We start from the raw sequence: 12,905 nt of genomic DNA, 5'->3' as shown, positions 1-12,905 counted from the left end.
AGGATGTTCTTTGATGGAGCTGCAAATTTCAGAGGAGTGGGCATTGGAGCATTTTTGGTATCAGAAATGGGTCAACATTATCCGGTATCTGCTAAACTCAAATTTCCCTACACCAATAACATGGCGGAGTATGAAGCTTGCATACTAGGGCTCAACATGGAAAATCGACATGAACATTCAGGAGTTGCTGGTAATCGGTGATTTAGATTTGCTTGTGCACCAGGTGCAAGGAGAGTGGGCCACCAAGATATTGCCATATCTGCACCATATGCAGGAATTAAGAAAGAGGTTTACAAATATAGAATTCCGACATGCGCCCAGAATTCAGAATGAGTTTTTCGATGCATTGGCCACTTTGTCATCTATGATACAACATCCAGATAAGAATTATATTGATCACATCCCGGTGAAAATACATAATCAACCAGCATATTGTGCTCATGTTGAAGAAGAAACAGATGGAAAGTCTTGGTTCCATGACATCAAGGAGTACTTATTAAAGGGGGAATATCCGGAGCATGCAAGTTACACTCAGAAATGCACACTCCGGAGATTGTCAAATCACTTCTTCCACAGCGGCGGGAACTTGTACAAAAGAACTCCTGATCTGGGTTTACTAAGATGTGTCGACGCAAAGGAAGCTTCTAAGCTACTTAAGGATGTACATACCAGGACTTGTGGCCCGCACATGAACGGTTTCGTCTTGGCTAAGGAGATACTCAGGGCCGGTTACTTTTGGATGACCATAGAGACAGATTGCATCCAGTATGTCCGCAAATACTTTCAATGCCAGGTGTATGACGACATGATAAAAGTGCCACCAAATGAGCTCAATGCAATAAGCTCACCTTGTCCATTCGTCGCTTGGGGAATGGATGTTATTGGTCTGATTGAGCCCACTGCTTCAAATGGGCACAGATTTATTCTGGTCGCCATTGACTACTTCACAAAATGGGTAGAGGCCGCATCTTACAAAGATGTAACCAAGAAAGTTGGCGCAAATTTTGTCAAGGATCGTATTGTTCGCCGATTCGGAGTTCCCGAGTCCATTGTTACTGATAACGTTGCCAATCTCAACAATGATTTGATGAAACCTACGTGTGAAACTTTAAAAATCAAACATAAGAATTCCACACCCTATAGACCTCAGATGAATGGAGCCGTAGAAGCCGCCAACAAAAATATCACGAAGATACTAAGGAATATGGTAAAGAGCCACAAATAATGGCAGGAAAAGTTAGCTTTTGCATTATTGGGATATCGCACTACGGTTCGCACATCAACTGGGGCAACTCCCTACATGTTGGTTTATGGGACTGAGGCTGTCATCCCAGCCGAGGTGGAGATTCCTTCTTTAAGAATCATACAGGAAGTTGAACTTAGCGATGCAAAGTGGATTAGAAGCCTCTATGAACAATTGACCCTTATTGATGGAAAGAGGATGAATGCAATATGTCACAGCCAACTTTACCATAACAGAATGTCTAAAGCTTTCAACAAAAGGGTCAAGCTGAGGCAGTTTGCACCATGTCAGTTGGTGCTGAAGAAGATCTTCCCACATCAAGATGAAGCCAAAGGGAAATTCTCTCCCAATTAGCAAGGTCTGTACATGGTTCACAGGGTGCTGACAGGGGGAGCACTCATACTTGCAGAAATGGATGGAGAAATCTGGCCAAAACTAATCAATTCAGACGCAGTCAAGAGATACTATGCTCATCTGATGTAATTTAACTACGCTTGACCTAATTCTTGTTTAAGAGGGGATACGTAGGCAGCCTTATGGGTTCGGTCATATCATAATAAAATTTTCATTACCCCCAAGATCAGAAACTGGGGCAGAATTTTGAGGAGCGTCCTCAAAATTCCGGAGTAAGTCCAGCCAACGCCAACATGTGTCAGTCGGTTAGTAATCAGTTAAGAAACTGGGGCAGAATTTTGAGAAGGATTTTCAAAATTCCGAAGAAGTTTCATCAAGATCCTTTATCCGCAAAAAGCTGAAAGATCATCTACTCAACTGGGCAGAATTTTGGGGAGAACCCTCAAAATTCCATCATAAGAGGGCTACAATGCCTTTGAGACGTTTTACAGTCACTAGTTCATGAAAATTACTTGATATATCAATACGTTTCTAAAACAAATTTAATTTTTATCAGTAATTGCATATTTTCGAAAACTCTAATTCCATAATAGTCAGGTGTTATCTATGGGAACTCAGAAGGGCTTTCAGAATGGAGCATAGCAAGGCCAGCAGACGAAGCACGAACCAACCTCACCTCACAAAACTTACAATTTGTTTTCTTTGAATGCAGGCACATTTGAAGTAACGATAGCACTCGCAAACATATACACACAAAGCAAATTCACTATCCATCTGGCCATCAGATACTGAATATATCTCCAGCTAAGACATACACTACTCTTATTTGCTACTCGCTCTTTGCATGGGACTAATCCCTGCCTCCATATTTTCATGAGTTCAATCCTTGCCTTCATACTTGCATGAGGCTAATCCCTGCCTCTCCATCTGCATGAGGATAATCCTTGCCTCCATATTTGCATGAGGCTAATCTCTACCTCCACATTTGCATGAGGCTAATCCTTGCCTGCATAAGGCTAATCCCTGCCTCCATACCTGCATGAGGCTAACCCTTGACTCCATATTTGCATAAGGCTAATCCCTTCCTCCATACTTGCATGAGGCTAATCCCTGTCTTCATACCTACATGACGCTAATCCATGCCTCCATACCTGCATGAGGCTAACCCTTGCCTCCGGAGCATGCATATTACACTCAGAAATGCACACTCCGGAGATTGTCAAATCACTTCTTCCACAGCGGAGGAAACTTGTACAAAAGAACTCCTGATCTAGGTTTACTAAGATGTGTCGAAGCAAAGGAAGCTTCTAAGCTACTTGAGGATGTACATGCCGGGACCTGTGGCCCGCACATGAACGGTTTCGTCTTGGCTAAGAAGATACTCAGGGCTGGTTACTTTGGATGACTATGGAGACAGATTGCATCCAGTATGTCCGCAAATACTTTCAATGCCAGGTGTATGCCGACATGATAAAAGTGTCGTCAAACGAGCTCAATGCAATAAGCTCACCTTGTCCATTCGTCGCTTGGGGAATGGATGTTATTGGTCCGATTGAGCCCACTGCTTCAAATGGGCACAGGTTTATTTTGGTCGCCATTGACTACCTCACAAAATGGGTAGAGGCTGCATCTTACAAAGCTGTAACCAAGAAAGTCATTGCAAATTTTGTCAAGGATCGTATTGTTCACCGATTCGGAGTTCCCGAGTCCATTGTTACTGATAACGCCGCCAATCTCAACAATGATTTGATGAAAGCTACGTGTGAAACTTTCAAAATCAAACACAAGAATTCCACACCCTATAGACCTCAGATGAATGGAGCCATAGAAGCCGCCAACAGAAAACATCACGAAGATACTAAGGAAAATGGTAGAGAGCCAAAAATAATGGCATGAAAAGTTACCTTTTGCATTATTGGGATACCGCACTACGGTTCACACATCAACTGAGGCAACTCCCTACATGTTGGTTTATGGGACTGAGGCTGTCATCCCAGCCGAGGTGGAGATTCCTTCTTTAAGAATCATAAAATAAGTTGAACTTAGCGACGCAAAGTGGATTAGAAGCCGCTATGAACAATTGGCCCTTATCGATGGAAAGAGGATGAACGCAATATGTCACAGCCAACATTACCAGAATAGAATGTCTAAAGTTTTCAACAAAAGGGTCAAGTCAAGGCAGTTTGCACCATGTCAGTTGGTGCTGAAGAAGATCTTCCCACATCAAGATGAAGCCAAAGGGAAATTCTCTCCCAATTAGCAAGTTCTGTACATAGTTCACAGGGTGCTGACAGGGGGAGCACTCATACTTGCAGAAATGGATGGAGAAATCTGGCCAAAACTAATCAATTCAGACGCAGTCAAGAGATACTATGCTTATATTATTTACATTTCCTCATCTGATGTAATTGAACTACGCTTGACCTAATTCCTGTTTAAGAGGGGATACGTAGGAAGCCTTATGGGTTCGGTCATATCATAATAAAATTTTCATTTCCCCCAAGATCAGAAACTGGGGCAGAATTTTGAGGAGCATCCTCAAAATTCTGGAGCAAGTCCAGCCAACGCCAACATGTGTCAGCCAGTTAGTAATCAGTTAAGAAACTGGGGCAGAATTTTGAGAAGGATTCTCAAAATTCCGAAGAAGTTTCAGCAAGATCCATTATCCGCAAAAAGCCGAAAGATCATCTACTCAACTGGGCAGAATTTTGAGGAGAACCTTCAAAATTCCATCATAAGAGAGCTGCAATGCCTTTGAGACGTTTTACAGTCATTAGTTCATGAAAATTACTTGATATATCAATACGTTTCTAAAACAACTCTAATTTTTATCAGTAATTGCATATTTTCGAAAACTCTATTTCCATAACAATTAGGTGTTACCTATGGGAACTCAGAAGGGCTTTCAGAATGGAGCATAGCAAGGCCAACAGACGAAGCACGAACCAACCTCCCCCCACAAAACTTACAATTTGTTTTCTTTGAACGCATGCACATTTGAAGTAACGATAGCACTCGCAAACATATACACACAAAGCAAATTCACTATCCATCTGGCCATCAGACACTGAATATATCTCCAGCTAAGACATACACTACTCTTGTTTGCTACTCGCTCTTTGCATGGGACTAATCCCTGCCTCCATATTTGCATGAGGCTAATCCTTGCCTCCATACTTGCATGAGGCTAATCCCTGCCTCTCCATCTGCATGAAGATAATCCTTGCCTCCATATTTACATGAGGGTAATCCTTGCCTCCATATTTGCATGAGGCTAAACTCTACATCCACATTTGCATGAGGCTAATCCTTGCCTCCATACTTGCATGAGGCTAATCCCTGCCTCCATACCTGCATGAGGCTAACCCTTGCCTCCATATTTGCATAAGGCTAATTCCTTCCTCCATACTTGAATGAGGCTAATCCCTGCCTCTATACCTGCATGACGCTAATCCCTGCCTCCATACCTGCATGAGGCTAACCCTTGCCTCCAGAGCATGCATGTTACACTTAGAAATGCACACTCTGGAGATTGTCAAATCACTTCTTCCACAACGGAGGGAACTTGTACAAAAGAACTCCTGATCTGGGTTTACTAAGATGTGTCAAAGCAAAGGAAGCTTCTAAGCTACTTGAGGATGTACATGCTGGGACCTGTGGCCCGCACATGAATGGTTTCGTCTTAGCTAAGGAAATACTCTGGGCCGGTTACTTTTGGATTACCATGGAGACAGATTGCATCCAATATGTCCGCAAATGCTTTCAATGCCAGGTGTATGCCAACATGATAAAAGTGTCGTTAAACGAGCTCAATGCAATACGCTCAACTTGTCCATTCGTCGCTTGGGGAATGGATGTTATTGGTCCGATTGAGCCCACTGCTTCAAATGGGCACAGGTTTATTTTGGTCGCCATTGACTACTTCACAAAATGGGTAGAGGCTGCATCTTACAAAGCCGTAACCAAGAAAGTCGTCGCAAATTTTGTCAAGGATCGTATTGTTCGCCGATTCGGAGTTCCCGAGTCCATTGTTACTGATAACGCTGCCAATCTCAACAATGATTTGATGAAAGCTACGTGTGAAACTTTCAAAATCAAACACAAGAATTCCACACCCTATAGACCTCAAATGAATGGAGCTGTAGAAGCCGCCAACAAAAAACATCACGAAGATACTAAGGAAAATGGTAGAGAGCCATAAATAATGGCATGAAAAGTTACCTTTTGCATTATTGGGATACCGCATTACGGTTCGCACATCAACTAGGGCAACTCCCTACATGCTGGTTTATGGGACTGAGGCTATCATCCCAGCCGAGGTGGAGATTCCTTCTTTAAGAATCATACAGGAAGTTGAACTTAGCAACGCAAAATGGATTAGAAGCCGCTATGAACAATTGGCCCTTATCGATGGAAAGAGGATGAACGCAATATGTCACAGCCAACTTTACCATAACAAAATGTCTAAAGCTTTCAACAAAAGGGTCAAGCCGAGGCAGTTTGCACCATGTCAGTTGGTGCTGAAGAAGATCTTCCCACATCAAGATGAAGCCAAAGGGAAATTCTCTCCCAATTAGCAAGGTCTGTACATGGTTCACAAGGTGCTGACACGGGGAGCACTCATACTTGCAGAAATGGATGGAGAAATCTGGCCAAAACTAATCAATTCAGATGCAGTCAAGAGATACTATGCTTAGATTATTTACATTTCCTCATCTGATGTAATTGAACTACGCTTGACCTAATTCCTGTTTAAGAGGGGATACGTAGGCAGCCTTATGGGTTCGGTCATATCATAATAAAATTTTCATTTCCCCCAAGATCAGAAACTGGGGCAGAATTTTGAGGAGCGTCCTCAAAATTCCGGAGCAAGTCCAGCCAACGCCAACATGTGTCAGCCGGTTAGTAATTAGTTAAGAAACTGGGGCAGAATTTTGAGAAGGATTCTCAAAATTCCGAAGAAGTTTCAGCAAGATCCATTATCCGCAAAAAGCCGAAAGATCATCTACTCAATTGGGCAGAATTTTGAGGAGAACCCTCAAAATTCCGTCATAAGAGAGCTGAAATGTCTTTGAGACGTTTTATAGTCATTAGTTCATGAAAATTACTTGATATATCAATATGTTTCTAAAACAACTCTAATTTTTATCAGTAATTGCATATTTTCGAAAACTCTATTTCCATAACAGTTAGGTGTTATCTATGGGAACTCAGAAGAGCTTTCAGAACGGAGCATAGCAAGGCCAGCAGACGAAGCACGAACCAACCTCCCCCCACAAAACTTACAATTTGTTTTCTTTGAACGCATGCACATTTGAAGTAACGATAGCAGTCACAAACATATACACTCAAAGAAAATTCACTATCCATCTGGCCATCAGACACTGAATATATATCCAGTTAAGACATACACTACTCTTATTTGCTACTCGCTCTTTGCATGGGACTAATCCCTCCCTCTATATTTGCATGAGGCTAATCCTTGCCTCCATACTTGCATGAGGCTAATCCCTGCCTCTCCATCTGCATGAGGATAATCCTTGCCTCCATATTTGCATGAGGCTAATCTCTACCTCCACGTTTGCATGAGGCTAATCCTTGACTCCATACCTGCATGAGGCTAATCCCTGCCTCCATACCTGCATGAGGCTAACCCTTGCCTCCATATTTGCATAAAGATAATCCCTTCCTCCATACTTGCATGAGGCTAATCCCTGCCTCCATACTTGCATGAGGCTAATCCCTGCCTCCATACTTGCATGAGGCTAATACCTGCCTCCACATTTGCATGAGGCTAATACCTGCCTCCACATTTGCATGAGGCTAATCCCTGCCTCCATACCTGCATGAGGCTAATCCTTGCCTCCATACCTGCATGACGCTAATCCCTGCCTCTCCATCTGCATAAGGCTAATCCTTGACTCCATACCTGCATGAGGCTAATCCCTGCCTCTCCACCTGCATGAGGTTAATCCTTGCCTCCATATTTGCATGAGGCTATTCCCTACCTCCACATTTGCACGGGGCTAATCCCTGCCTCCATACCTGCATGAGGCTAATCCCTGCCTCCATATCTACATGAGGCTAATCCCTGCCTCTCCATCTGCATGAGGCTAGTCATTGCCTCCATACTTACATGAGGCTATTCACTGCCTCCGTATTTGCATGAGGCTAATCTCTGCCTCCCTACTTGCATGAGGCTAATCCTTACCTCCATATTTGCATGTGGCTAATCATTGCCTCCATATTTGCATGAGGCTAATCCCTGCCTCCCCATCTGCATGGGACTAAGTGTTGTCCCTCTTTGCATAAATATTGTTCTATTTCTAGTACTATCTACTCGCTTTTCAATCGGGCTAAGCTCTGCCCTTCATTTCACAAGACTAAGCTTTGTCCTGTTAACATCATTACTGCATATCATGGGCTGAAATATCGCTAATCTATCCGAAGGCGTCATAGTCTAAAAGGCATCATCCTCATAGTCAGAAAACATCATGCCATGGCTTGACGATCCCTCAAATTTGCATATCATTATTCAAAGGCATCATGGTTTGGAGGCACCAATTGTCATGGCCCGAGAACATCATTTCATGGCCTGTGAATCTCTCATCAAGCAATTTATAGCCCAGGACATCATGGTCTGAGGACGTCATCCCTAACCGTCCGAGAACAACATCATAGTCCAAGGGGAGCCTGCATCAATGTTTAAATTTATGCACAATATACACTTACGATATTCTTATTTGCAGGTAACCCGACGAGCAATGACTATCCCAGCAGGAGTGATCCCGCTCCAATTCTCCCAGCCATAACAAACCTAACCTCTTCTATAAACTGTTCACTCATCCAGCCTTAGACATTGCGTCCGTTTTTGTTATGACTTCACCGGTACACTTCGCTGATAACTCCGAAACTACCTATGTCCTGATTCTTGTAAAACCAGGGATAAGAAGGCAGCTCAGAAACTAGGGTGTGGCCTAAATCTCGCTAACCATTTTGCTCGGTCAAAATTGGCCATCATTTCTTTACCCAAAAAACTCTTTCATCCTTCCCGGGTAAAGATGGGCAGCTGTTGGTACCCAATTTTTCCCAAAATATTTTAAAATTGCATATATGCCTTCAAAATCATGCATTAATAGCAATTGGTATTTTTCCATAATTTTTCTATATTTTTATTAATTTACCCAGTATTTTATTTCCAATAAATAATTACAAAATGGCATTACAAATGATTTCAAATGCATCTCTTGATTTAATTTATTATTTATGGTCCTATTTAAATAAAATTATTTCATAATTATCCAAACTGGCATCGTTTGGCTACAATTACAATAACTTTGCAATTATAGACAAATCATATGATTTTATGCTATTTTTGACCGGAAACTAATCATTTGTATTTTTAAATACTAAATAATCATTTTTAACTATTTTCTATGTATGAATTCATTTTGTACAATTATCAGCTATTTTTGTAAATTGTTTTATTTAATTTAATTGGGTATTTAACAAATAGCCTAATTTTATTTCAATTCTAACCTAAATCAAACAAGACCCAAACCAGATTAATACAGCCCAATACCCCCAAGGCCTAATCCATTATCCTACCCGACCTAATCCCTGTTTAATCTGGACCGTTAATCAATTTTGATCAACGGACTAGATCTGTCCTTACCATAATTAATCTAATAGTCTACCCCCCACCCAAACCCTCATTTCTCTCATTCTCTCACCACTATCTGCCGTCACACCCACTCATTATCTCTCAAGCTCCCTCCGCTAAACCATGGCTCCTACTCGTTGGCCGTTGGCTCGTCGGTGTTAATGGTGGTTCCACCACCACCCCTAGACTCCATGGCTCCACCATGCCGGATTCTTGCTACCTTGAGGTTGTCACACCTCCTTTTTTACACCCCGAGGGTTGTCGACGCCCCCTTTTTCTCTAACCGTGGGGTCAGAAATCGGGTATACAATATTGGGAGGACAACTCTATTCCCTTTCGAGAATTGGGTTTAGAAGTTGAAGAGTTGCCACCTAATGATTATAGTGCATTAGGACACTTTAATAAGGGTTTGAGATGAAGAGACCAGAGATTAGGGTAAGGGCTAGAAATTATCCCGAGGGGAAGGTGTTAGGCACCCCTCAAGATCCACTAGTGTGGTTCCCGGCCATGTTACAATTGTAACTTTACAAGTAAACAATCAAGGCTCAAATAAGGATTCGCACATAACATTGCGACCAAGTTGAAAATTTTCAAAGGTAAGTAGAGAGGGCAGAAATTCATGAAAAAGAGATTTGAACAATTTTACAAGAAGAGATGAAAGCAAATAAAGGGAGGGGAGTCCTAAGTTTATAATTAATATGGATCACTTCAATGCAATACCCAGCGATCACTCCTCAGAAGAGGGTTCGCACGTGATATTAACGTATCGGTCATCATATCCATATCTACCCTTCCCACCCCGTTAAGGTGTTAAAGCGCGAAATGGTATCGTTATTTATTGCATGCTATTACCCATCCCAATACTATCAGTCCCGGGGTATTAGGACTTCTAATCCTAAAGGGGAAGGAAATGGATATAGGCATATATGGAGTTCAAAGGTTAAAATTCTAATTGCGACATACAAAACAAGTAACAAATATAAGGATGAACAAACAAATAGGTAAGGCTCAAGTAAACCCCTTAATCAAACAAACACTTAGTTTAGCATGTCTTGGCACATACTGATTTGGTCTTTAAATTAAACTTAAACAGCGAACGGACTGGTTCAACCCATATGTTTAGATAGAAAGTCTGCATTAGGAAACTTGGATCCAATTGTCAGAAATTAAGGTATTTCAAGCGAGTGACTTAAAAGGTACTGGTTTCAGGAAAAAGTAGTCTAATGCAGAGGAGTTTTGAAAATAAAGTATGGACTGCAGTAAAAATAAAACACAGAAATGGTTGTGAAAGAGTTTCAGAGATAGAAATATCCAAGGAAAGGGTAAGTTGCAACTGTTTTAAAAGATAATTTCAGGGTCTAAGTAAAACGTTTAGGCAGAACGTTTAGAAAGAAACTGTTTCAGAAAAAAATGCCAATTTGAGGGATTTAAAAGCGTACTGAGTTAAGAGATTTTTGTCAAAGAATTAAGACTTCTGAAATCGTTGTTGTATTAAGACGTTAAGGACCAGTTAAGAGATCATTATTACTTTAAGCGAATCAGACAAGTTTGATGCAAATCCTATAGGCATGATATCTATTTTGATTTTTAAAACCTGTAATTGAACTTGTAAAAGATGATTGTGTTAATTAACCCTACAGTTTGCCTAATGCATATGTATTCCTTATAGGCATGATCTCTATATGCATTGATTACATGAACGTTAAGTTCTATAGGCATGATTTCTATGTGATTTGTAGTACCATGAAGCGTTGACCCTATAGGCATGGTCTCTAAGTGATGTGGAATCAGAAACATTGAATAATCCTATAGGCAGGATTTCAAAAAAAAATTAAAATCCTAAAGCATGGTTTCTACCCTTATTGATGCAAGCATGTAAAACCCCTCCCACACCCTTTCACTATATTCCCCAAATTCTTTATACAAATTATAACAGACCAAAATAAAGAAAGTAAATACATTAAAAACTAACAGCTAGATCCGAGCAGCCTAATTCAATCTTAATGTCCAATAACATGTGATTAACCAATTCCGGATTTCCAAAGCCTTCTCTTTATCCAAAGTGTTTCAAAGTTCCAAGGAATCTCAAGGATTCCCGGCATTGCTTACACTCAGGATACCATTTAGAATTAGAATAGTGCAGTGCGGAATAGCCAGTCCTCAGGCATCCAAGTTTAGTGGGAGATCAAGGGTACCAAAGCATGGATTGCAAGAGAGGGGCAGAACTTAGATCTAGCAGTAAGTGCAAAGTGAAAAGGAATTGGGGATCCATAACAAATGGTGGTCATACCCAGCCACAGGTTCAGACTGGCACACCCCTGACCATTTGTTTGGTCAAACAAGTTAGGAGCAGACCCTTGAGGGTCAAACCTAGGTCTGGATGGTGATTAGGACACCACCAGACTCAGGTCCAGGCTCAAGCACATAAAGGGGAGAAGGGAGTGGGAATTGATTGAGTTAGGAGGTTCAAAGAACCCAGTTCAGAGTCATAGACAGCAATATCAAAGTGTTGTTATGGCTGGAACTATACTCACATACAAAGGGAAAAAAGGAAAGGGAGTTCACATAAGAAAAGCACAACAGGGTTGCAGAAACATAGTAAAGAAGAACATAACAGACTAGGAAGTAAACACATAATGAAGAAGCATTATTCAACTAAGAATAACGTACCAGTTGCAAAGTAAGAACAAGCAGAACAATAGAGCAATCACAGCAAGTAAACACAGCAGGAGCAGACTTAAGTTCAGCAGAACACTTGAGAGTTTTAGAGAGAGAGCTCAAAATTGTTTCAGAAAGCACAAAATAGAAGAAGAGAGTAGAATTTTTTTTTTGCGAAAGAACTCAGTATTTGAATGTGTAAAAGCCTGTGTTTTTGTGCAGAAAAGTCTGTGAAAGCATGTGAAAACCCCTGCTTTAGTGCAAAAGAGCATTCCCTTTTATAGTGCAGAAGGTGAGTAAAAAAAAGGTAAGAGAATAGTTTTGAAATCAATCACAAGTTGTTTCCCTTTGGTTAAGGGATTTGATTCAAACAGGCAAAATAAATAAGGAAAGGATTTGTTATAAACAATCTTTTCTGAGGCAGTATAACAGGGGCAAATACACAGAAACCTATTTAAGGAAACAGTTTAGTAGTACACGGTTTAGGTCAAACAAGGAAAGACAATCAATTAACCAGCCAGTAAAATCAGGATTTGAATCTTAGTGTGAATGAATCCAACCAGAAAAAGGTGAGAAGGGTATAATTTAAAGAAAATCAACAGCACACAATCAAACCTTTTAAAAAGGAACTCGGAATCAATCACAAGCTGGCCAAAGGCCTTTTGAAAGAAGAGAATTTGTCATATAAAAAGCATACAGACATGTGAGACAAGAGAGAGTTGTTGTAAAACTAGCAAGAAATCAGAGTACCCAAGAAGGTTAGGTTCACAGACTCAGAATGAGTCTGAAGAGAGTCAGGGTTCTGAATGGAACCCTAGTCCAAACACAAAGTCAAGTTTGCCAATAAAACCCCAAATACTAGGGTTTCTTACTCGAATCAGATGCATAGATGAGAAAACAACAAATAGAACAGGCTCAGTAGTCTCTTTCAGAGACTTGTGAGAAACAAACAGAGAGAACAACAAGTTTGAAACATAGGGAATATAT

General features: G+C 41.0%; 1 protein-coding gene across 1 annotated transcript; it reads left to right on the top strand.

Moving 5' to 3' along the window:
* The first annotated feature begins 805 nt into the window (after positions 1-805).
* On the top strand, positions 806-1,597 carry LOC138870526 (uncharacterized). Its single transcript, XM_070148338.1, has 2 exons — positions 806-1,063; positions 1,232-1,597. Exons 1-2 carry the CDS (start codon positions 806-808, stop codon positions 1,595-1,597), a joined length of 624 nt encoding a protein of 207 aa, XP_070004439.1.
* Positions 1,598-12,905: the final 11,308 nt, after the last annotated feature.

The sequence above is a fragment of the Nicotiana sylvestris genome, chromosome 6 (assembly GCF_000393655.2).
Source record: "Nicotiana sylvestris chromosome 6, ASM39365v2, whole genome shotgun sequence".
NCBI classification, from domain to species: Eukaryota; Viridiplantae; Streptophyta; class Magnoliopsida; order Solanales; family Solanaceae; genus Nicotiana; species Nicotiana sylvestris.
This window is presented reverse-complemented; position numbering and strand designations above follow the sequence as displayed.

What these genes read in the sequence shown, in the direction of transcription:
- LOC138870526 (XM_070148338.1), top strand. Translation starts at nt 806, where the DNA reads ATGATAAAAGTGCCACCAAATGAGCTCAATGCAATAAGCTCACCTTGT. An exon ending in AGTCCATTGTTACTGATAAC is followed by an intron (nt 1,064 to 1,231) that starts GTTGCCAATCTC and finishes AAATAATGGCAG; the next exon opens with GAAAAGTTAGCTTTTGCATT.